This window comes from Arvicola amphibius, chromosome 12 (genome assembly GCF_903992535.2).
Source record: "Arvicola amphibius chromosome 12, mArvAmp1.2, whole genome shotgun sequence".
NCBI classification, from domain to species: Eukaryota; Metazoa; Chordata; class Mammalia; order Rodentia; family Cricetidae; genus Arvicola; species Arvicola amphibius.
This window is the reverse complement of record NC_052058.2, coordinates 60735960-60761078: the sequence shown is the minus strand read 5'-3', so window position 1 is coordinate 60761078 and position 25119 is coordinate 60735960. Positions and strand designations below refer to the sequence as shown.

General features: G+C 40.3%; 1 protein-coding gene across 3 annotated transcripts in view; it reads right to left on the bottom strand.

Annotated features, from left to right (window-relative positions):
• Positions 1-25119, bottom strand: part of Rabgap1l (RAB GTPase activating protein 1 like) — a 639610-nt gene that overhangs the window by 533236 nt on the left and 81255 nt on the right. For all 3 annotated transcript variants that reach the window (XM_038349609.1, XM_038349603.1, XM_038349604.1), the window contains one exon: positions 10942-11007. In XM_038349609.1, the coding sequence (XP_038205537.1) occupies positions 10942-11007 (66 nt within the window). The remainder of the gene's footprint in view (positions 1-10941; positions 11008-25119) is intronic.

The following is a 25119-nucleotide window of genomic DNA, read 5'->3' as shown; positions in this document are numbered from 1 at the left end:
CTATATACATATCTAATGTCTACCAGCAGATGGTTAATTGTAAAGAGTTATACCATTTGGGAAACCACAACTGCCGCCATTTTGTTTGAGCTTTAAAAAGGGAGGAGTCACTGTGATTCTCATGGGAAATGGCAGACAAGGACTACACCTCCCAGGTGGCCTCTGTGAGCAGAAGGCCCCTGCGCACAAGCGCAGATCGCAGTTTCACCCCACCGGACCAAAAAACTACATTTCCCAGGAACACCGCGCCCCTTTAAAAGTTAAAAACCCCGCCACGTGCTCTCTCTTCTCTCTTTTCTCTTTCTCTTTCTCTCCCTTTTTCCTTCCCCCCTCCGCCCACCCCTCCCGCACTGTGGAACACTCCCTTTCCTTAATAAACAACCCTCCCACGCACGTGGTTGCGTGTCCCGGGCCTCCTTCCTCCGACTCTGCCATACACACCAGCCAGAAAGAACAACATTGGTGCCGAAACCAGACGGCTGCATCCCCCGGATTTTGGGACTGGGGCTCCGGGCTAGGCGCCAGCCTGGTTCCCCCAGACCGGCTGAGAACCTAGAGATCTAAGACCTGAGGACCGGAGACCCTACGGACTAAGGCCACGTGCTCAACATCTCAACATCTGCCTGTATGGGGCTCTGCGACCAACATCGGCTTCAATCGTGAGTTTATCCCCTTCCAGCTGGCCAAACGACCCTGGCTTACCCACTAGTCGTTGCTGAGCGCTCAGCGGCCTGTTGGTTGTTTCTAGGGTGGGGGGGGACTTCTCTGGTCCCCTTCGCCAGCATTCAATCCGGCTTGCGTTCCCGGCTTGGCCCATGCCTGAGACGGCAAAAGCCTCTCACTTCGCCTGCGCCTGAGGGCCTGGGATCCCCGGCTTTTTTTCCTCTCTTTTCTTCCTTCCCTGCTTCTGACTCTCTGCGTGATCACTACGGTGTGATCTCCCATCCAAGACGGAAGCTTGGCCTTGCTGCACCCCTCCTGTCTGAGGAACGGTCCTCGTAGTAGGCTTGAGGGGTCAGCCAGCCAAGCATAACATTCTGCGTGTGGCGCCAGGACGCTGGGTCACGAGCCTGAATGTTCATTCCATCTGCATGCATTTTACCTAACAGGTACGGTCCTTGTAAGGTCTGAAGTGCCACGTTTTTTTTTTTTTTTTGTATGTGGGCGTGTTCACGGTCTAGCTATGGGAACCAAGTCGTCCAAACCGATTCCTCCCTCATCCCCACCGGGGCAAATTTTAGAAACACTCAAGCCCCATGTTCTAATGCCAAGCGTTCGCCAAACAAAGCTAATACGTCTATGCTCAAAGAAATGGCCCACGTATTCCTTAGAGGGAAATTACAAATGACCGCCTAACGGTACCTGCGATCCTGATATTTTATGGGCATTAGCCAACCACTGCTACCATACAGGCAAATGTAAGGAGCTAATATACATCTGTGCTTTCTTTTACCTAGCTCTCAAGACAGATCCTTCCGCCCTTTCTCGGTGTTTGTCTGCCCACATGTTTCTGGCTATGCCACCTGCTGCTAATTCAAAACCAGTTACTCCCGCCATGGACCCGGACGATGAACCTCCACCTACCGGGCCCAGAAAACAGCCTCCCTCCGCTCTGCCCAGGCGGACGACACTCCACCTAAACTTCCTCCTAAGGTCTCTTTGTTCCAGATTCATCGACGACACAGTTGCTGCTGCTCCTGGCTCCCCAGCCTTCTGACACTAACGCCTCTCTTCCTCTTCCAGCCTCCCTGGTGGATCCTCTGGTATGGGACACTCAAAATCCTGCTGTTGAAAAACACCATTCCCCTATGGTCATTCAATTACAGGACCCCACCAGATATATTACTCAAGCTCAGTACCCTCTCTCTTCCCAGAGCCGTAGAGGACTTAAACCTATTATCTCTGACCTTTTGAGGAAAAGACTGCTCCACACCACTTCCTCCCCTTTCAACACCCCTATACTGGCTGTTAAGAAACCTAACGGGACTTATTGCTTGGTCCAGGATCTCCGGCTTATTAACTCAGCTGTTGTTCCTCTTCACCCAGTGGTTGCTAATCCCTTTACACTTTTATCCAATATTCCTCCAGGAACCTCACACTTTTCAGTTCTAGACCTTAAGGATGCCTTTTTCTTCATTCCCCTTAGCCCTCTATCTCAAAACATCTTTGCCTTCACCTGGACTGACCCGAACACTAATTTCTCCACCCAGCTCACCTGGACCGTCCTTCCCCAGGGATTCCGGGACAGCCCACACCTCTTTGGCCAGGCTTTGGCCTCTGATCTGCTTTCACTGACCCTCCATAAATCAAAAATAATCCAATATGTAGATGACATTCTCCTATGCAGCCTGTCTTTGGAGATCAGCAAGACGGACACCGTCACCCTATTAAACTTCCTATCTGAAAGGGGCTATAGAGTCTCATCCTCTAAGGCCCAGCTGTCCACTACTGAGGTAATGTATCTGGGTTTAACCATAACCCCAACCCAAAAGGCTATTACTTTAGACAGAAAAAAACTAATTCAATCTCTTACAGTTCCTTCGACCAAAGAGGAGGTTTTATCATTCCTGGGAGTGGCCAGTTTCCTGCGTTCCTGGATCCCTTCCTTTTCCCTTTTAGATCGTCCCCTGTACAAAGCAGCTCTGGGCTCCCTGCGTGAGCTCTTACTACATTCAATCATAAAGCCCTTCCAGAGACTCCAACGGGCTCTCATTCAAGCCCCAGAACTTCATCTTCCGGATTTAACTCGTCCCTTTTCTCTTTATGTAGCAGAGAAGGAGGGATACGCCCTCGGGGTCTTAGGACAACAACTGGGACCTTCTTTTGCGCCTGTAGCATACCTGTCAAAGAAGATGGACCTCACCACTCGGGGCTGGGCACCCTGCATACGTGCGCTGGCAGCCGCTGAACTTCTGATTCATGAGTCAAAAAAATTGACCTTTGGAGCACCTACCACAGTCTTCTCTCACCATAACTTGTCCAATCTCCTAACTTACAAAGGCTTACAAACCCTACCCCCTTCTCGAGTTCTTTCCCTACAGGTGGCGCTGGTGGAAGATGCCAGTCTCACGTTTCAATGCTGCCCACCTCTTAATATTTCAAACCTTCTACCTCGACCTAAGGTTGATGACTCCCCATCCCACTCCTGCACTGAAATCCTAGAGGATCTACTACCTCACCCCTCACATATACAGGAGGGCAAACTGTCCCAGGCCACTTACACCGGGTACACAGATGGCAGCTCCTTTTTATGTGATGGGATTCGAAAAGCAGGTTATGCTATAGTATCAGATACAGAGATAATTGAGGCAAAGGCACTCCCTGCTCATACTACCAACCAAAAGGCTGAACTAATAGCTCTCACCCGTGCCTTTCAGCTAGCAGAAGGATGAATTTTAAATGTTTACACAGATTCTAAATATGCATTTCATATCCTCTTATCCCATGCAGCTATCTGGAAGGAGCGTGGGCTTCTTACAACAAAAGGTGGATCCATAACTAATTCAGACCATATCATGGACTTATTAAAAGCCTCTCATCTCCCTAAAGCTATAGGAATTATTCACTGCCGGTCTCATCAGTCCGAAAGTTCTACTGTTTCCAAGGGAAACAATTGGGCTGACAGGGCAGCTAAGACAGCAGCACTCCAGAGCCCAGATTTACCTCAGTCTCCCCAGGGAGTCCTTACAGTACAGCCCACACTCCCACAGACACCCAACACCCAACAGATCCTGTCCTACCTACACCGGCTCTTTCACCCTAATAATAAAGCCCTACTCCATTTTGTTAAGGCTCATCTCCAACCTACTCCTGAGGATATAAGGTTTCTAAAGGCCCTTACTACCTCCTGTCAGATCTGTCAAAAGTCAGATCCTAAGACTAAATACCGTAGCTTCCCTTTTCCTACCCATCAGGCTAGGGGCTCTCTTCCAGGAACTGATTGGCAGCTGGACTTTACTCATATGCCTACAGTCAAAAGAGTTAAATATCTTCTGGTTTTGGTGGATACAATGTCTGGGTGGGTTGAAGCCTTCCCCACTACTAACAAGAGAGCCCAGACAGTCTCCGATATTCTTCTCCAAGAAATCATTCCCTGGTTTGATATTCCAACCTCTCTTCAATCAGACAACGGTCCTAAATTCACCTCCCAGATTTCTCAAAACCTGTCCAAGGCTCTCGACATTCCTTGGCATTTTCATATCCCGTACCATCCTCAGTCTTCAGGTAAGGTAGAGCGCGCCAACCGCTCTTTAACGGACACCCTTCTTAAGTTGTCACAGGAACTTCATCTCAACTGGGTAAAGCTCTTACCTTTGGCCCTTCTTAGACTCAGGGCCCTACCAAAGAGCCCGCTGTTTATTTCACCCTTTGAACTCATGTATGGACGGCCGGTCCTAACCCCTGGCCTTCCACCTAAAACCTCACCTCTACCTGATCACCTGCTCACGCCATTACTAACCCACTTGCGCTCGTTACTGTGGGATTTCACTGATCACTCATTACCTCAACCATGTGCTAATCCATGTCCACCACCAATTAAGATTGGAGAACAGGTATTATTTTCTCCACCAGGTCAACGCCCCTCACCCCTTTCCCCTAAATGGCAGGGTCCCCTCAGAGTAATTCTTCTAACTCCCACAGCTGCCAAGCTCAAAGGACTTCCCTCACTGGATTCACCTGTCACACCTTAAACCGTTTACTCCTCCAGCTCAAGAAGATTCCTCATTCACAGTAACTCAGACAGGACCTTGCTCTCTTAAGTTCCAGAGGACACCAACTTCACTCCAAGGAAAATAACGGTTCCATCTACACTTAACTCTTTCTTACACTAACACACCCTCTCCCTTCTCCTTTTCCTATGTATGACCTCTAAATTCTAAATAACTACTTAGTTGTCGTTACAGGAATCATCATCACCCATGGAGACAAGGGATTCAGGTGGTAAATGCGGTCAAAAATTTATTTCTCTTTTAAGGCATTTTCTTTAAGTTCTAGGAAGCCAGATTGACACACCTAAACAGATTGGACACGAACAAAATAAGTATTCAAACGGAATAAGTATCATTTAATTTTTTATCACTCTTGGCCTCAAAAAACCCTAAGGCCCCCCACTACCTCGAACCCTTAAGCCCCCACCTCATATCTCCCCCCTTTAATTTTCCCTTCCTTAATGCGATTCTGTTTTCCAACACCTAACGGACAACCCAGTTCCTCAAGACACCAACGGATGCGGTTTCAATCAGCCATCCCCAGGACACGGACCACCAGGACATCCCAGGACGTCAGTGAACAGGACATCATTACCAGGACACACCGGAGCCATCCCAGGACGCCAGCGAATGGAACCAGGACATCGAACACCCCCCAAAAAATCCCTCAATGCCCACAAAGTCAGCAGGAAGCAGTTATGAGAGACTGGGCTACGCCCCCACTCCCTACCCACTAAGACCCCCCCCCAAACTTTTTATAGTAAACCAAAAAGGGTGGAGATGTGATTCTCATGGGAAATGGCAGACAAGGACTACACCTCCCAGGTGGCCTCTGTGAGCAGAAGGCCCCTGCGCACAAGCGCAGATCGCAGTTTCACCCCACCGGACCAAAAAACTACATTTCCCAGGAACACCGCGCCCCTTTAAAAGTTAAAAAACCCGCCACGTGCTCTCTCTTCTCTCTTTTCTCTTTCTCTCCCTTTTTCCTTCCCCCCTCCGCCCACCCCTCCTGCACTGTGGAACACTCCCTTTCCTTAATAAACAACCCTCCCACGCACGTGGTAGTGCGTCCCGGGACTCCTTCCTCCGACTCTGCGGTACACACCAGCCAGAAAGAACAACAGTCACAGCCTCATGAAGTTCTACCCCTAGCCAAAGGGTACTGACAGCAGGTTCCCCACATGACCTGTTTAAGGGTTTAAAAGTTACTTTTATGTTGTTACATTTGGTGTGTTTGCTTGATGGGCACCTTCACAGGGCCCACTGAGGCATCTATCAGTAGCTCTGTTCATTGTATTTCATTCCAGACTAAGAAAGTAGTAAGTCTGAAATATCTTAAATTGGTATGCACTTTTAAATCTCTTACAACATACTATATATGTGATCCAACCCTGTGTTAAAATATATTAAGCTGTTCTCTACTACTGTCAGTTTTACTGTTAAGCTTCTATTGTAAACTAAAGAGTCCAAGAATAAGAAAATTAAAAAAATGTAGATTCTAAAAATAAGAATGTAGAAATAAAGAAATATGAAGTTATAAGTCTAGGAAAATGAGAACAGACTATCAGCAGCTTTCTCAGCAGATCAAGGATCAGTCATTCACAGTGAGCTATTTTCTCAGATGCCTGGGAAGCCTCCATCAGCTTAGGTCATTCCATTTTACAACTGGCTGTTCTATTTACAAAGCCGGAGCTTCTCTCTGCATACTGAGTAGTATCCTGGCCATTCCTGATAAACAACAGATGTGAACTGAGTTAACCTTTAGGAAACCGAGATATGTAACCTCTGGTTTAGGCACTGTCTTTGTTATGGGAAACTAGCACCACCAAAGGAGAGGCATGGGGCTCCAGTATACACCTGGAGGTACCAGGAGACAATGGACAAATGCAATGGTTTAATTAATAAGCTCTGATAATGGAGGTTGTAAAGTATGGCAGTCTGTATCTGAGTTTTACCTTGAGATAGTGTAAAGAACTTTCTGCTATCTTCTAAGTTCTCAGCCTAAGAACCAATTATTCTAATTTATCAACCTTCTAATATTAATAGCAATCCCTTTTCTGACTAATTGCTAAAGACATCTGTTTTCTTGCATTAGTGATCTTGTCGACTGTAATCTACTCTGAAACATATTTCATGATAGCTGCCTAGTTACCTACCCATTGACGTTAAAACCCACTCCCCTCCTATGTTGACTGACCCCGTGTCAGGGCAAGATTGTAAAAATTCCTTTGTTCAAAGCTAATGCTTGGTGCTCCTACTATAAAAAGAGGGTTCAGAAACCAGCCTTTTGCCACAGCCTAACAAACACCATCTCTGGCTGTGGTCTCGGCTAGCTGATAAGCTTCTTGTCCCCGCAGCGTTTTTGTTTGTTTTGTTTGTTTTAAGCTTGCTTCTGGTTTTCCTAGGATCTGGGTTTTCGGAATAAGTTTGCTTTGGTTTATTAAGACTTGTGGTGTTCTCATCTTTGCCGACCCTGCCTGGACCAACATAAACATCTTTTTCTTCTTTGCCTTTCACAAGTAAAAATCTCACCTATTAAGGTAAAAACAGTACAATCAAGCTTGGACCCAGCTCTGCCAGACAGATCCTATACTGTAGTCATAACTTTAAAATATATACCCAATAACTAGCCCTCAAGTGCTCAGAGATCTGGAATATGTCATTTAAATGTTTAATTATTAAAGCTTTTCGATAGAGAGGACTGGTTGGCTCCTAGCAGCAGCACCCCATTTCCTCCAAGACTAGAAAACAGATGGGTACAGAACAATGTCCATCTGCAATTCACTTCAGTAACTGAAAGCTCAACTACTGGGTGAGAACTGACTTACATCTAAACTCCTGAAGATCTCCAGACATGGATGAAGAAGAACTGGAATCGACAGCCTAGCTGCTCAGGGCAAGGTAGGCTAATCTTCCTACAGATTTCTTAACGCACAGGATCTTCTAAAGCATGGCAGGCCCTGCATTAACAACAAAAGACAAATGCCCTGATGGCCCTGCCCTCAATGACCATGGAGGACTCTGAGGAGTGGCTCTAGGTAGTCAATCGAGTAAGTTTTCTGTCATTTTTTAATTTAATAACTCAAGTAAAAGTCTATCCTTCTCAAAGATCTCTATGCAATTTTATGGCTGAGAAGTTTTGCCAGATTAAAAAGGACAACTTCACCAAACAAATTTCAGTATAACTTCTTACCATATTTTAAATAAAAGGTGTTTTAAAATATATAAATGCAAGTTATTAATATGTATACATGCAAGTTATAAAGGTCTGAGGACTAATGCAAGTTATCAAATTTCTCTCTCATTACACTGCTGTTCATAGTCTGAACATTATCAGTAAAATGCTGATAAGTTATTAATCTAACTTTGGCAGAGTACTATACTGAAAGATTTTAAATTCTCTTTGGTTATTTTCTAAAGACTTTTCATTGTTCAAAAACACCTGTCACACTTGGCTCTAGAGGGGATTCCAGGTGTCCACGGGGATGTCCCCAGCTAGTTTTAGGCAGCAGAGGAGAGGGTACCTGAACTGGCCTTGCCCCACTATCACACTGATGATTATCTCAAATATCACCATAGAGTTTTCGTCCAGCAACGGATGGAGATACAAAGTCCCTCATAAGAGCAACAAACTGAGCTCCTAAGGTCCAGTTGAAGAGCAAAAGGAGGGATAATATGAGCAAGGAAGTCAGGACCATGAGGGGTTGGTCCACCCAGTGAGACAGTGTGCCTGATCTAATGGGAGCTAAATCCAGCTGGACTGGGACTGAACCGAGCATGTGAACAAACCGGACTCTCTGAATGTGGCTGCCAATAGGGGAGGGGGGATGAGAAGCCATCAATAATAGCACTGGGACCTGTTTCTACCACATGTGCTAGCTCTTTGGGACCCTAGTCTATTTAGATGCACAACTTCCTAGGCCTATATAGAGGGGGGAGGGCCTTGGACTTCCCATAGGGCAGGATTCCCTGCCCTCTCTTAAGGAGGAAGGGGGAGGGAGGAGGGTGAGTTGGGGAGCAGGAAGGGAATGGGAGGAGGGGAGGAAGTGTAAATTTTTGGATGGAAAAATAAAAAACAAAAAAAATTTTAAAAATCTGTCACAGTTATTCTGGCATAAATATACTGTTTTTATACAATGTATTGTTGGGAGCAGTGAGACCCCAGATCCTGAATTTCTTGTAATCCCCTGATCTGAGTGCCTACAGCTGTTCTGAGCAGCGACCTTTCAGGAGTTCCTGATGGCAGGAGAGTGGTTTTCCGGTGGGTTTTGGCTGGGGCGTGGCTATCTCTAATATAATCTGAATGCCCCTGAACCACATAAGGGGAGCATTCTTGGGGGAATTCAAGGATGACCCGTGTCTCTGTCCCTGTGTCTGTAGTGTCTGTGTATTTTAACCTCCTGACCCTTGCCCGAATCTCTAGAACGGTTCAAGTGCACCGAACGCAGACACGGGGGAGCGATAGCTGCAGCAATGTAAGTGTCTAAACTTAAGTTAAACAAACTCAAAGTAGTCTTTTGAGTCCATGAACCAATTGAAGGATTCACCTTAAACAGGTCAGATAACACCCCTCTCTCAATTCCCTGTCCTGACAACCCTCTTCCTCAATTTACCAAGACCTAAAGAAAAATTTTTTCTCCTAAGCAAGTTCAGAGAGACACCAGACAGTTCCACATGACAAATCCTAGACAGGAGTGAAGCAACCAGCTACTCCATGACCAGCATCCCAGTTTTCTCAGGTCCCCCAAGATTCCACAAATCAGCAGGAAGCAGCCCTGAGACCTTGACACCCTCATCTCCTTAAACTACCATGCCTAACTCCTCTTTTTATTATAAGAGAAATGCGGTAATGTTATAATTCTGCTGGCCTTCCTTGGCACCTGGGTACTCTGTTCCTTTAAAAGACAAGCCCTGCCCACCCCAAGTCTTCCCCTTCCCACCAAAGCAAGCTGATCTCATTGATCTCATACCTCCCTCTCTGTCTCTCTCTCTCTGTGTCTCTCTCTGTCTCTCTCTCTGTGTCTCTCTCTGTCTCTTTCTCTCTCTCTGTCTCTTTCTCTCTCTCTGTCTCTTTCTCTCTCTCTGTCTCTCTCTCTCTCTCTCTCTCTCTCTCTCTCTCTCTCTCTCTCTCTCTCTCTCTCTCTCCCTCTCTCCCTCCCTCCCTCCTCCATAGTTCCCTTACCCTTATACCCTTCCCAATACACACTAAATAAACTCTCCCACCCACCAGGGGACCTACCAGGGTCATGCCCTAAATCTTTCAATGGTATATGTTCACAGCAATAGAAACCCTAAGACTGCATACTATACACCTGAGAAAGCACTTAACCCACTGCTGCAATTACACATTTAAAAGATCTGATCCCATCACAAAACTAAGAGACCACAGCTAGTAAGAGATATATTTTACACAAATCTAAAACCCATACAATGTTTGGCATACAAAAAGGTACCCAAAATTTTTAACAAAACATTCCAGTATTGCTAGGAAATTAATGCTGATGGAATTACCATGAAATAATGAAAAGAAAAGGTTCCGACTATGATACTTAAATTTATGAAACAGACACACTTCAAAGGAAATATATAAAAATACATAAAATATATGAAAATCTATTCTCACAAAGTAAAAAATTCTCTGCTTACTCTGACTATATTTCGTAACCTTCTAAATCTAAAGTGAATGTTTTCATATGGCAACACAGAAGTACTTGGGCTTAAGAAACTAAGATGCCTTGTGGTGCCTTCATAACAAACACCAACCCCTAACCGTGCATCATTACTCTCTAACTGGCATTTATGAAAGAAATACTGTAAATATTCACTGCTGAATACAAACTCAGAAAGGGAGATGCTTCAAAGAAAACGAGCATCGTCAAAGCCCTGAATTGACAGTACATTAAATAAGTGAAAGGTGCAAAGCAACATTGCAGATGTTTGTTATAACCGTGGTTGTCCTTCTAGGCTCAAAAAAAAGACATCTTCCTAAAAAGCTGAACAAACAAAGGGATGGCACTGTCACAATAGGTTCCTTTATGTACTTTTGTCCTACAGAAAATTGTTAGGTAGAAATTCTCCTAATCTTCCCTTCAGAAGTAATTTAGAGTGTCAAAATTTAATTATTGCTATCACAAAACAACCCTGACAATATGACAAACTTTTAAAATGAAAAAAAAAATTAAATACAAAATAACTGTCTTCTGGACTAATTAGGATGTTAGGTTGTTATTACCATATCCAGTAAATGCATGTCACTGTTCTTCACGTTTCGACCTGGACTTAGTAACATCCAAAACATCTGAAAATATTGGAGGAAAAGAAAAGAAAAAAAATAAGGTATCAAGAAAAACACAGAAGCCCACTGAGCAAGAGCCTTTTCATAATAATTATACAATTTAAGTTTTATACTACAAATAGCTTGCTTGTTTTTCCCAGAACACAATAAATTAAAAACCCGCCGATATACCACAAAATTATATACAAATCAGAAATTAACTTGTCAAAATTCTCAGGTCTTTATTTTACAAATAAAAATAACCAAGATCAGAAAATGACCTTAATATTGATAATAAATTCTTAATATGGAAGTAAGATATCATTCAGTGCCTAGAAAAACTCAAGAATTACTTGCCTTATTGCTAATTCAAAACTATAATTTATAATTAATTAACCCCAGGTAAGTTTCAAATGTACTTCTAAAAATAAGAAAAAGACACTGTGCTCTCTCTCTGTATCAAGTCAGATTAACAAATAAATTTTCACAGTACCCTGGCCTCAAGATTCATGTCAACCATGTTATAGCTTGTTAGTTTTATATTACTCAGGTGAGAGAAAAAAACCATTACAATAAACCTATCTACTGACTTTTCTATCATACTGGTGACAATATTATCCAATACAGGATTAATAATTATTACCTACTGTACATGCTCCTGGTTCTATACATAGATTCGGGAATCCTAGCAATACTACTTTATTTGGAACAGGTTTCATAAGCTCTAAATTAAGCTTTTTATATAATTTCTAGGCTATCTAATAGTTCTGCTAGGTAAGAAAAGCCATGTCCCAGATCAGTTCACACAATGACTCAATTTATATTGCTACTAAATAGGACTTACAACCACTAATACACAGTGTAACCAGTCCAGGCGTTTCTTTCTGCTCCAATGCATACTCACACTTAATAGCTATTTTAACCACAGCAATCTGAAAATATAAAAATATTCTATGCGGAATTTTATATAAAAAGTAAAGAATATAACTAAATAAACATTAATTTTTAAAAATTTTTTCAAATAGTGCCAGAAGTTAGATATATAGGCTCAGGGGTTATAGAAGTATCTGGCATACATAAGGTCCTGAGTTTTATCCCTAACAAAATATAAGAAATAAAATGTTGCTGACTGTTTGTTATGATCAAATCCTAGCATAGTTTTATATGAAAAATAGCTATGGCATATTTTTACTCCTGATGGAGCTACCAGATTACTAATGCCTAAGGCCATAGCAAAAATAAGCAATATTCAAGACATAACACAAGGATCATATAAAGTACAGACTGTGTGAGGATTTGGATGTGCAGAGTTTGAGATAGTAGAGTAAAAATAAAATCATGAAGAAATCTGTATTTGGATTTTCTTTTAATATAGTCTCACAATGAAAAGCCAAAATGATGTTGTTGTTTTACTCTTCTGGATTTTTTTGGGGGGGGCACCATCCAGCTCCCAAATAAATCACACATGGAGTCTTATTTTTTTCTTACAAATGCCTGGCCTTAGCTTGATTTGTTTCTAGCCAGCTTTTCTTTCCCCCCCCCCCCAGGAAAAAAAATTCTAAAATTCATATGGAACCACAAAAGTCCCCAGTTACCCAAAACAACTCAGGTAATTAATGACGAATAAGAAAGTGGAAATAAGTCTCCTGATCAGTTATCCAGTCATAGGTTTTCACGCATAAACACATACACAAAAGTAGCACTCAATGGACTCACTCAACAAAAGTCAGAACTTGAAAACAAGTAGAGAAGACATGAGAATAGTTGGATGATGGTGATAGAGAAATTAAGTAAATACATTATTGATGTATGTAATTCTTTAAATATTAAGATTAAATTTAAAATATAAGATAATTAAAACTTATATAACAGAATTAAGAAACTAATCATAGGAGAAAGGTTAAAACTAGATACACCATAAGAGTTTGTTAGTAATTTGGAAAGTCCATACATGTATGCAATATACTTTGATCTCACCCACATTCTACTTCAAAGAAAAAAAAAACAACTAAGAAAAGATATCTCACCGTTTTTCTATCTTTATGCTATTTTTAAGAGAATAATGTGAGATATAAGAGCTAAAAGTCAGGGAGGGCTATAGTTAATCAAAGTCTTCTGCATATGACATAACTCTTTCAATCATAAACTTACCAAAGCTGCAGAAGCCTGAACACAATTAAACCAGTTAAAACTATAGGATATATATGGAAGAAGCTCATGAGTCCATATCCTTAAGTGAGGTGTTATTAATTGTGATGATTTCTAGAGGTGGGAGAGTCCACTTTTCTTCAGATATATGGACCCCTGATTAATATCCATACTCCAGTGTTGCGTCATGAAACTAAGGACAAAACTAACTGAACTTATTGTGTTACAAAAAAAAAAAACCCAACAGGACATGAAATTAAGAAAGTAGTTGCAGTGGGAGGGAGTGGGATCTGAGAGAAGTCTATCCAGCTTTTCTTAAATTATCCCATAGATCTAATCTACAAGGGAAGTAGAAAAAGCTAAGATCTCCTGAGTAAATTGGGAGCATGGGGACCTTTGAGAGAGGGTTGAAGGGAGGGGAGAGGTAAGGAGGAGAGTAGAGAAAAATGTAGAAGCTCAATAAAAATAATAATTAAAAAAGAAATAAAGGGGGAAAAAAGAAATAAACGTGTCTATTTTTATACTGGCAGCTGGCCAGTCAACACTGAATCTGCTCCTTCCTGTTATGCAAAGGCTTGCTTTCCTAGCAACATGTTTCTACACAAGTATGGACTCCAGTAAGTTGTGACTATACTTGCTGCAAGTGTGAGGATGCCTTACTCAAGACTACCTTTTTGGTCTCCAGCAAAGAATATGCTTATAGTCAACATAAAGCATATAAACTCAGAAAATATTTTTTCCAAACACATTCTTGTACTACTAGAAACAAAGTAAAAAAAATTTGTTTTAATATTCAAATTTTTAGGCTACACTATCTCCTTAAATTTAATTATCTCATTTCCTGTATTAGGTCTTCTACTGCTGCCTTCTCTCTTGCTAATAATAATTAATAATGCAAGTGTTGTTCATATGTACAATGTGTGTCCTAAGATCAATCACGTGGGTTTATCTCATGCTCTCCTGCCTGCTCTGCTCTCTCTAGCATCTCCTTGGATTTTTTGAGGATGAGCTACATGATTTTAAGTCTCTTTTAAATTACAAACATGAAAGTTCTATATATTTTTTAAAAAATTTATTTCTCAAGAATACTGACTAAACCAATGTTAAGAGTTTTCATCACTTTGGAAAATATAAAGTATCATACTATTACTTCTCAATCACTTCAACATAAATGGTAAAACTATGATTTTTACAATATCTTAGCGTAATAACCCCATATAATAATTTTACATAATAATTATTTACTACAGAAACAAAAAAGAGCTTTGAAAGTTCAGGTTTCCTTTAAATAGTAATACCCATTCATCACCTTAGTTTAGTGATCTTTGATGCACTCCTCTTTTCCCAGCTTATAAATACTGCCACCAGTCAGCAGTATGACATTTGAGAAAGGACCTAACCAACAGCCTTGGACTAAATGCAGGAGAAGTACAACATAGGAACTTTATTTCCTCCAGCAATAAAATTACCATTTTTTATCTAACTCTATAGTCATTTCAAATATACTTCATTAAACATATAAGACTTCTTATAAACACCACAAAAATATCTATTAGGAGTAAGTCAGGAACTAGGATAGGTATTACTAGTAACACAAGACCTAATGTCAATATTAAATGGTTCTTTGCAAATTTCAGAGCATGCACATTTCTTTAACTCCATGAACAAGACAGAAAAGGAAACTACTGTCCCACCTGTATTCTCAATGAGCATACAGTCCAATACGAGAGAAAAGTGAGTAAATAGGAAATTACTGTCAGATATAATAAGTTCTATGATGCCGGTAATTACAAAATGACTGCCTGGTTAGTTGGTTTTAAAGATTTATTTTTATTATTAGACTATATGTACATGTTGGTGGGAGATCCCCTTAAGCTGGAGTTGAGCAAGCTGATGTGGGTGTTGAGAACAAAACTCAGGTTTTCTACAGAGAAGTACACTCTTAAATGCCAGCTAGCTCTCCCATGTTTGCTTGTTATTTACGTCCTTGCTTGCTTTTGAGACAGTATCCTGTATTCCAGGATGACTCACAACCTCACAGGTGCTGGGAGGACAGATCTGTGCCAGCATGACCAGTTTATATTTCATACAAAGGCTAGACAAGTATTCTAATAGTGGAGTTACATTCCCAGCCCATTACAAAATATCTATTAAGTGAATAGCAGACACCTATGTATTACCTTTAATAATTTAAATAAACCAAAATTTTATGTCAAATATCCTGAGAATGAAAAGTCAAACTGTTAACAATAATTATAATCATTATAGTAGCAGCTGTTTATTGCCAGATATACTATAATAATGTTTTTATACTTCCAATCTGACCTCATATACCTAAATAATAAAATTAATTTTCAGGAAGAAGTGATTTGTCCAAAGCTAGATAACTTTAACCCTGAGTTATAAGATTAGGAGTTGACTGGGTGTCTCCCAACACAAAACTCCATGGTCTTTGATTGACAGTCGGCAACCTGCAGGTTGATTATTGGAAAGAAATTATAAATTACCTTATATAGGTCCCTGAAAATAGGATAGTTTTGCTACTTATTGTTTTAGGCTCTTTAGTTTCATCCAAATTCAGATTGTGATTTTTATAAAAAATTTAGATGTAGTCTTATGACCCTGAAAAATTATGACTGACATATAGATTTAATATAGACATGCTTACCTCTTCTATTATAGTGTCATGTTGTCTCCTCCCTCCCCTCTTTCATTAAGTCCAGATCCTTACTATATATCTCAAGTTACCCTCAAACCCATAATCCATTGCCCCAACCTTGAACTTTATCAAAGCAAAACATTAAAAGCCTAACTTTCCATATTTTCAAATACAAATATCACCTGTGCTCCTTATGTTAATGAAACGGTGACATGAAAAACACTTACAGATGCCGGGCGGTGGTGGAGGGAGGCAGAGGCAGGCAGATCTCTGTGAGTTCGAGACCAGCCTGGTCTACAAGAGCTAGTTCCAGGACAGGTTCTAAAGCTGCAGAGAAACCCTGTCTCGAAAAACCAAAAAAAAAAAAAAAAAAAACTTACAGAGAGAGTGAACTGTAAACTATAACATAGTTCAAATTAAATTATAAATTACTTTTCTAATTACCATTAAACATTATTGATAATATCCAGAACCTAAAAACAACCTAGATGCCCCTCAACTGAAGAATGGTCAAAGGAAATGTGGTAACATTCACAAATGGAGTATTAGTCAGCTAGGAAAAAAATGACATTATGAAATTGCAGGCAAATGGATGGAATTAGGAAAAAAATTATCCTGAGTGAAGTAACTCGGGCTCAGAAAGACAAACACAGTATATACTCACTCATAAGTGGATATTAGATGTAAAGCAAAGGATAACCAGACTACAGTCCACAGCTCCAGAGAAGCTAGGTAACAAGAAAGACCCTAAGAAGGACACATGGGAAAAGGAATTAGATGAGATCTCCAGGGCAAATTGGGGGCAGAAAAGGGGAGGGGATGGGAGATGAGCATATAAGGGAATGGGATAGTCTTGGGGGAGAGGGACAGAGTGGGAGAGCAATGAAAGAGAGATCTTGATAGAGTCACTATGGGGTTAGGGTGAAACCCGGGGCCTAGGGAAATTCCAAGAATCCACAAGGTTGACCCCAGCTAGGACTCCTAGCAATAGTGGAGAGGGAGCCCAAATTGGCCTTCCCCTGTAATCAGATTGGTAAATGCCCCAACTATCATTATAGAGCTTTCATCTAGTAACTGATGGAAGCAATACGAGATACACAACCAAGCACCAGGTCGAGCTCTGGGAATCCAATTGAAGAAAAGGAGGAAGGAATATATGATCAAGGATGGCGAAATCTACAGAGACAGATGAACCAAGCTCATGGAAACTCATGAACTATAGACCAAAAGCTAGGGAGCCGCCATGGGACTGAACTAGGACCTCCATATGTGGGAGACAGTGGTAAAGCTTGGATTATTGGTGAGGCAACTGACGGTAGTACCAGGATCTATCCGTGGTACATGAACTAGCTTATTGGAGCCATTCCCTATGGTAAAATGCCATAGTCAGCCTTAATGCACAGGGGAGGAGCTTGGACCTGCCCAAAATTAATGTGCCAGACTTTGTTGACTCCCCATGGGAGCTCTTACCTGTTGGGAAGAATGGATGGGGGAAGTATGCTAGAGGAGAGGTGAAGGTGGGGGCGGGAGGAGGAGGGAGAACTGTGGATGGAATGTAAAATGAAATTTAAAACATAAATTTAAAAAGATTTTAAAAAAGAAAAAGAAAAAACTCATTCAATTAAACTGTCAATTGAGATTCAATTAGCAAAAAGAGCACATAAAAACTTGAACAGGAAGGTTTACTATAATGAAATACTTAGGGAGCTGGAGAGATGACTCAGAAGTTAACAGCACATACTGTTTCTCCAGAGCACCAGAGTTTGAGTCCCACCATCCACGACCACCTGGAATGCCAGTTCCTGAAAAAACCAACTCCTCTAGCCTCTGTGGGTACCTACACTCACATGTATATACCCACACACAGACAGGCATATAGACATAATTTAAAATTATTTAAAAATTAAAAAGAATTATTTACTGTAATAGGAGGATAATTATAAAGAAAGGGAAAGTATCCCAAGTAAGAGCAAGTTTGGAAAGAATGGGTAGTATTTTTTTCCCTGACATTCAGATCTTCCTATAAAAGCAGAAGTGATTGCAACCCTTTGGAAAGCAAAGTTTGCTGAACTCTACAGGCAAAGTCAGAAAGCAGGCAGCTAAGTGTGGCAGGCAGAAGAGCAAAGAAAATCAAAATTACTGACATCAACACTTAAACAAGGTGGTACAGAGCCTGGAGCATACTATGTGTACCTTGAGAGGTTCGCATGAGTGCCTTGCTGTGCCAAAACTAAAGGTACAAGATCATGAAGAAACTGTACTGACATGCAGTTAGCATACTACATCACTCCCAGATCTGTGGGGAACAGCACATCAGAAGGCAAAATAACTTCTTCCTGAAGTGTCCCTTCAGCACCCTCTACTGTCACTGTTGAATATTGTGTTTGCTGGAAAAGGAAAACTGTCTAAAGCTCCATGGAGCAAGTATGAGAGATAAACTGACATACAGATTACAAATATTCCAGTTTATAAATGTTTTAAGCAATAAATTGTGAAATGTGTACTATAACATAAAAGTATACCATTTACAAAAAAAATTTCCAGAAGAGCACCAAAGAAATCTGAGGTCTTTAGACTTTTTTAATATCAATTTCCTCTTGTGATACTGAACTATAGCTGTCTAAGAAGGTTACCATTGGAGAAAACTAAGTATGTGTGAATGAAACCCATCTGCAATAGTGATACAATTCGTTTTGAGACTACAGTTTTTCAAACTATAAATTTTTAATTAACTCAGCCAGAGAGGGGACCACATACCTTTCATTCCAGCAGTCATAAAGCAGAGGAAGATGTATCTCTGTCAGTTCAAGGCCAACCTGGTCTACACTATAAGCTCCTAGTAAATCAGGGATACATAGTATATCTTTTTTTTAATAGTAATCCAAAAAAACAAACAAATCATCAACAACATAACAAAATGAACTCTAAGATATCAACCAGATATATGAATAAACTACAGAAAAATGTATGTTTTATTATTTATATGGTGTATAAGTTGGTTTTTGTCAATTTGACTCAAACTTAGACATTTCTGGGGAGGATAACTGAAAAAAAAAAATGGTTCCATCAGATTGCCCTATAAGCAACTCTGTGTAATTGAGCAAGCTAAGGAAGCAAGCTGACAAACAAGACTTCGTCTGTAGCTTCTGCTTCAGTTCTGCCTTCTCTGGGAAAACCCTCTAACTCTCTAACTGCTTTTGGTCATGGTGGGTTGTTTCAGTTTGGTTTGGTTTTTGGCTTTTCAAGACAGGGTTTCTCTGTGTAACAGTCCTAGCTATCCTGAAATTTGCTTTGTAGACTAGGCTGGCCTTGAACTCACAGCCTCTGGCTCCCAAAGGCATGGGCCATCATGCCCAGCTGGTCACAGTGTTTTATAACAGCAATAGAAACCCTAACTACGATATATAAAAAAGTATTCCTTAAAATAAAAATTGTGAAAAGTAACTATATTACTTTCACATAGTTAACACTTATTCCATGGTGCCAACTCCTTCTACAAGATAAAGTATCAAACGTATAAAAGTTCTAGTTCAAAGGCTGAAATAAATAGGAGTTTCCAATAATCCACCACACAAATCACTTGATAATACCAACTGCTCTCTACGAATTGTCACTTGAAATCACTGTGAAAGAACATTGAAATTATTTTTGTGCAAATAATATTTTATCTTTTAAAAACACGAAGAAAAAAATCAGGATTTAAATCATGCTTCCCTGAATAAAAACCACAGAGTACAAATAAGTTTACACCTTAAAATATTATGCAGAATATGGACTATCCCTTTAATTTTTCTTTATTAGGATATCTAAAATACTTGATTTGTTAAAAATTGTTTATGATATACAAATTTACATAAGAGAATAAAACAAGCTAAAAAACTAAATTCTAGGCAACGTTGAGTCAGTGACCTGAGCTTCTTTCTAAATAAAAGTATAATAACTTGCAATGTCAACAGTAAAAACAAGTACTCAGAAAATTCAGTAAAAGAACTAACATCAACTTAGTAAGACAGGAGACTGTTTTTTTTATGATGCTAAAAAATCAAACCTAGAAATTTGGTGGTGAAGTCCTCCCCATGGGGATACATCCCTAACACCCTAAAATCAAATTAGCTAAAGCAAAAATACAAATTTGATCATCCACTGACTTTAGTAATATCAAACCACAATAGAAAACTACTATGCTATAAAAAAATCACAGATAATTTTCTTAATACTCATAGACTAAGAATTTTTACTTAAGAAAAGGACATCATGAATAGAACAAAAATGACAGTCTACAGAATGGGAAAAGATGTTCACCAACCCCAAACCCAATAGAGGTTCCAAAATATATAAAGAACTTAAACTAGATATCAAAAAAATCAAATAATCCATTTAAAAAATAGGGTGTGAGAAGGCCAGGGAGCTAATCAAGGGCCGTGGCAGGCCCTACTTGTAGCCCTCCCAGAGACAGGCCTTAGTTCCAGTTTATTGGAACTTGTTGGAACTGAACAAGCAGTTCTTGGGAAAGCAGCAACCCAGGGAACCAATCAGAGGGTGCCCCAGAGCCTTGTACAAGCTTACCTTCTCCCACCCTGCAGCTGAAAAGACCCTAACCTCTAAGTCACCAACCAATCATATAAAAACCCATAAACTTTTTGTTTAAACGCAGTCCCCAGACTAACCTCTCTTCCCTGGAATTCACCTGATCTTGTTTAAAAGAAGCCAACAGGCTTCTCTTGTCATCGCCATGTGGCACCCCAACATGATGAAATTTGAATAAAGCATTCTTGTTGATTTCATATGTGACTGGTTGTCTTTTATGAGACATCCCATGGGCCCTAACATATGGTGCATTATCAAGTAGTCCCCTCAAGACTCCTGAGCATAGAAAATCTGGTTGGCTGGTAAAGGTATGAGCGCTCTTTGGTTTGGTCTGTCATTGTTCTGACTATCACTATTCTGATCCATGTTCTATTTTTGTTGTTGTTATTCTTCTTGTTGTTGTTGTTTTTCCCCCAAGAGGCTCAAGCTAACTGAATCTGGTGGCTGGAGTTTTACCTGATAGATGCCTTAGAGGAACCACTGCTGTGTGCTTGGAGACATCCTGGGCTTACCTGAGAGGAACAGAGGGTCCCTTTGATTGAACTGGGACAGAGAGTCTCTTTGGTTGAACAGGGAAGCGGGTCGCTTGCATAGCAAACTGATGTGGGATTCCTCTCTGTATGCTATGAATATGTTTTATTATCATTGGTTAAAAAAGAAGCTACTTTCGTCTATAACAGGGCATTAATATAAATAGGCTGGAATAGATAGAGATAGTAGGCAGAGTAGAGACACCATGTAGCTGCCAAAGGAGACAGATGCTAAAACCTTATTGGTAGGCCCCAGTCTCATGGTGATACACTGATTAATAGAAATGGGTTAATTTAAGATGTAAGAGTTAGTTAGCAAGAAGCCTGAGCTAAAAGCCAAGCAGTGTTGTAATCAATACAGTTTCTGTGTGATTATTCGGGCCTGGGCGGCTAGGAATGAATGAGTAATCTCCATTTATAAAATGGCACCACAACGTGTGCCAACTACATCCACATAAAACCTAAGCAAGTTTGGGAACAAAATTCTAGACACAAAAGAACAGAGTTAAGCACAGCTTACTGGTAACAGCATTTTCTCAGGTGGACCCTGTTTGCTAGAGGCAAGCAGAGCCACAATTCCTTTCAAAGAAGGCTTCCTGACTCAGCAGTAGCAGCAAAAACTGTGCAGCTCCTTTGAGAAGGCTTCCTGATTTGTGCTACCTGCATGAACAACTCTGGCCATTTTAGAAGGTTTAAGTGGGGTTTGTGAGCAATGTGCTACTACTAGCTGCTTAATGGCAACACAGACCCGTTGCATAACTGAAGCTGGGGCAGTGAGCATGACTTGCAGAGGTGGTGAAAATACCTATCCCATGTAGTACGGGGCGAAGCCAACAGGTGTAGAGTAGGTCCTAGCCATGCCTGCTTAGCATTAAAAAAAGGGGGGCGGTGCTCCTGGTCAGAAAATGATTCTAGATATCCAAAAAAGACAGATTCTGAACAGGTCACAGTGTAGTCAAAAATGTTCGTAGGCTTGGGAGAGAGAGGAAAAAGAGTATAGACAAGAGTAAAGATAATAAAATAAGTATTTTTTGTTGTTGTTTTCTGAGACAGGGTCTCACTGTAGCTTTAGAGCCTGTCCTGGAACTAGCTCTTGCAGACCCAGCTGGCCTCCAACTCACAGAGATCTGCCTGCCTCTGCCTCCCGAATGCTGGAATTAAAGGTGCATGCCACCAATAAAATAAATATTAAAAAGTAATAGAGTAAAAACAAAAAAAGCCACATGAAGATGGAATACACACAGTCTGAATTATGTATATTCTTGTGTTTTCTTTAATTTTTTTGATTGTGAATAAGGTAAGTACAGAGAGACATTTCATTGTATGAGCTGCTAAGCTAAACAGATAGATAGATAGATAGATAGATAGATAGATAGCTTTAAAATATATATATTTAATATATATATACCTTTAAAATATATATATATTTAAAGGTATTTGACTTCAAAATATGAGTCTAAGGATATGTTGCTTTGGAAAAGAAGTTCAGCTTTTGTTTCCACAGAAGATGAGAACCTGTGGATTCCTTCAAGGCTAATGTGGTTTGATGGAACAAGACTCCCCCAAAGGTCTTCATGAACCCTAAAAATACTTCACCGAACAAAAAGCAGGAAGCAGTTTGGAGAAAACTATGCCCAAATTCCCAAAATGATTGTTTATAAATGTTTGTTTTCATTTAAAAGGAATTGGGTATAAATCATTAATAGTCACAGTCAATCTTTTTTTTTTTCATACAATATTTTTTTTTATTTTTTTTTTTAATTTTTTTTTTCCTCATGGTTTATTTTTTTTTTATATTTAAAAATTTCCATCTCCTTCCCTCCTCCTCCCCCTCCCTCCCCTCCTTCTCCCCTTTCTCTCCCCTCCTTCTCCCCCTTCCCTCCCCTCCCCTCCACCCATACCTCCCCTCCCTCCCTCTCAAGGCCAAGGAGCCATCAGGGTTCCCCACTCTATGCTAAGACCAAGGTCCTCCCAGCTCCCCCCAGGTCCAGGAAGGTGATCGACCAAGCTGAGAAGGCTCCCACAGAGCCCGTCCATGAAGAACAATCAGAGCCCAGAGCCAGTCAATCTTTTTTAAAAAATAAGGAAGATATGATATAGAGATGAATACTTTGCATTGGTGTGGCTCTTGGTCTATTGATACAAATTTAATGTCAATTTTGTTATATGTATTTCTGGTCTTCTTTAAGGTATTATGTTTATGAATTTCATTTTAAAAAGTAAAGCATAATTAAAAATTACAAATTAATAGTCATTTATAATAGTCTATCTGATAGTTATGTTAGTTAGGTTTTCAAGATATACAGGGATATTTTTCAGTTAGATAAATAATCTTCAACAATTCAAATATCTATGGAATATGGCATTTAAAATGTTTTAAAAACTTAGGCTTTTTTCAACAGTAAGACATGTAGCACCAATTACTTCAAGAGGAAGATGAGCATCAAAGAGTGTCCTTATGGAGTTTGTTAGCCATTTGGGCAAGAAACTGCTCTTGCATGGACTGACTGATGGTATGCTGTATAAATTGGGCATGCAGGACCCACAAAAAAAGTGACTGCTGAACTTTCCAAAAGACAGGATGGTCCTTCAGGGTTCCTGCTTCACAGAAGAAACTGCCAGATGTTCTGCAGGATACAGAAGAAAGCAACTGATGAACTTTGCCTTTACAAGGCAGAATAGATCTTCAAATTTCCTGCTTCATGGAAATGTCTACCAGATACTATGGGTTTTAGGCTGAAGGTAGATGTTCCAACATTGCAGAAGAACTTTGAGTAACTGTCCAGGCAGCAAGATGTCTCTGTCAATTCTAGAGTTTTGGAAGTTGCTTACAATGCACTTCCAGTTTACTTAGGTAATATTATATCCTTCTGGAGTCTTTGATAAAGTTGAAGAAGATAGTTATAATTTTCCTAAGTTATGATAAGAAATAAATTAGATATGAAAATTCAGACTCACAAAGAAATATTGTAACCAATAATTCTTGCTTGATAACTGTTTTGCTATATGTAATTTTACTATGTTAAAGTTAAAACCCTCCTTTTCATTTAGACAGAAAAGGAGCAATAATGTGGGATTCCTCTCTGTATGCTATGAATATGTTTTATTACCATTGGTTAATAAAGAAGCTACTTTGGTCTATAGCAGGGCAGAATATACAGAGGCTGAAAGAGAGAGTAGGTGGAGTCAGAGAGACACCATGAAGCTGCCAAAGGTGACAGATGCCAAAACCTTACTAGTAGGCCAAAGCCTCGTGGTGATACATTGATTAATAGAAATGGGTTAATTTAATATGTAAGAGTTAGTTAATAAGAAGCCTTAGCTGATATTATAATTAATAGCAGTATTATAATTAATACAGTTTCTGTGTGATTATTTGGGTCTGGGCAACCAGGAACAAACAAGCAGTCTCTGTTTACAGCAAACAGAACTCCCCCAGAAAGATATTCCATCAGCCTGCTCCTGATTTCTTTTCTGTGCACCATACTGGTACATTTCTGTCAGTGTTATTTTCATGTCTTTCTGTCTGTTTGTAAAGTTACCTCCCTGCTTCTCTTAGGAGTGGGTTAGTCGAACTCAACTTCCTCCCTTGAGTCTTATTTTGGACCATTCCAAGGATTTTCAGGCCCAAGCTGGTGACTTGGGGCTAATTATCCAGAGGGGGTGGGGGCATGCTTGATATGAGCATTGCAGGTGGAGGGGAGAAACCTCCTATGGTTGCTAAACTGCAATGACCCTGCTGTGACAATTTAGCCAGTGCCTGCAACCAGGGAAGCTGACCATCTTTTTTTGCAGGATACTGACTGTCAGGCAGTCACTCTGCCCACAAGCTGCACGTGTAGCTGCTGTGCCCCCTTCCCTTCCTTCCTGGGCCAAATTCTTGACTGTGGACCAAGGTCCTTGCCACAACTACTTCCCCTTAGCCATTCCTGTCCTGACACTGCCTAAGAAACTGCTGGAACCAGGTTATAAAATATTATGTTTCTGAAAAATGATGCTTTTGCTTACACAGAGAAAATTATATGGTTTTGGTCATTTACATCCAGTGGGTTATAAATATTAACATTTACAGGGGTTGGTTACAAATTAGTATTGGTTAGAATAAGAAAAAAACTACTGCTAGTCTTAGATGTTTTGTGTTGATGCAGGAGGTTTTATGTGCTGATGCAAATTTAGAGTTATTTTTGTTATGACATATGTATGCTTTTGTTC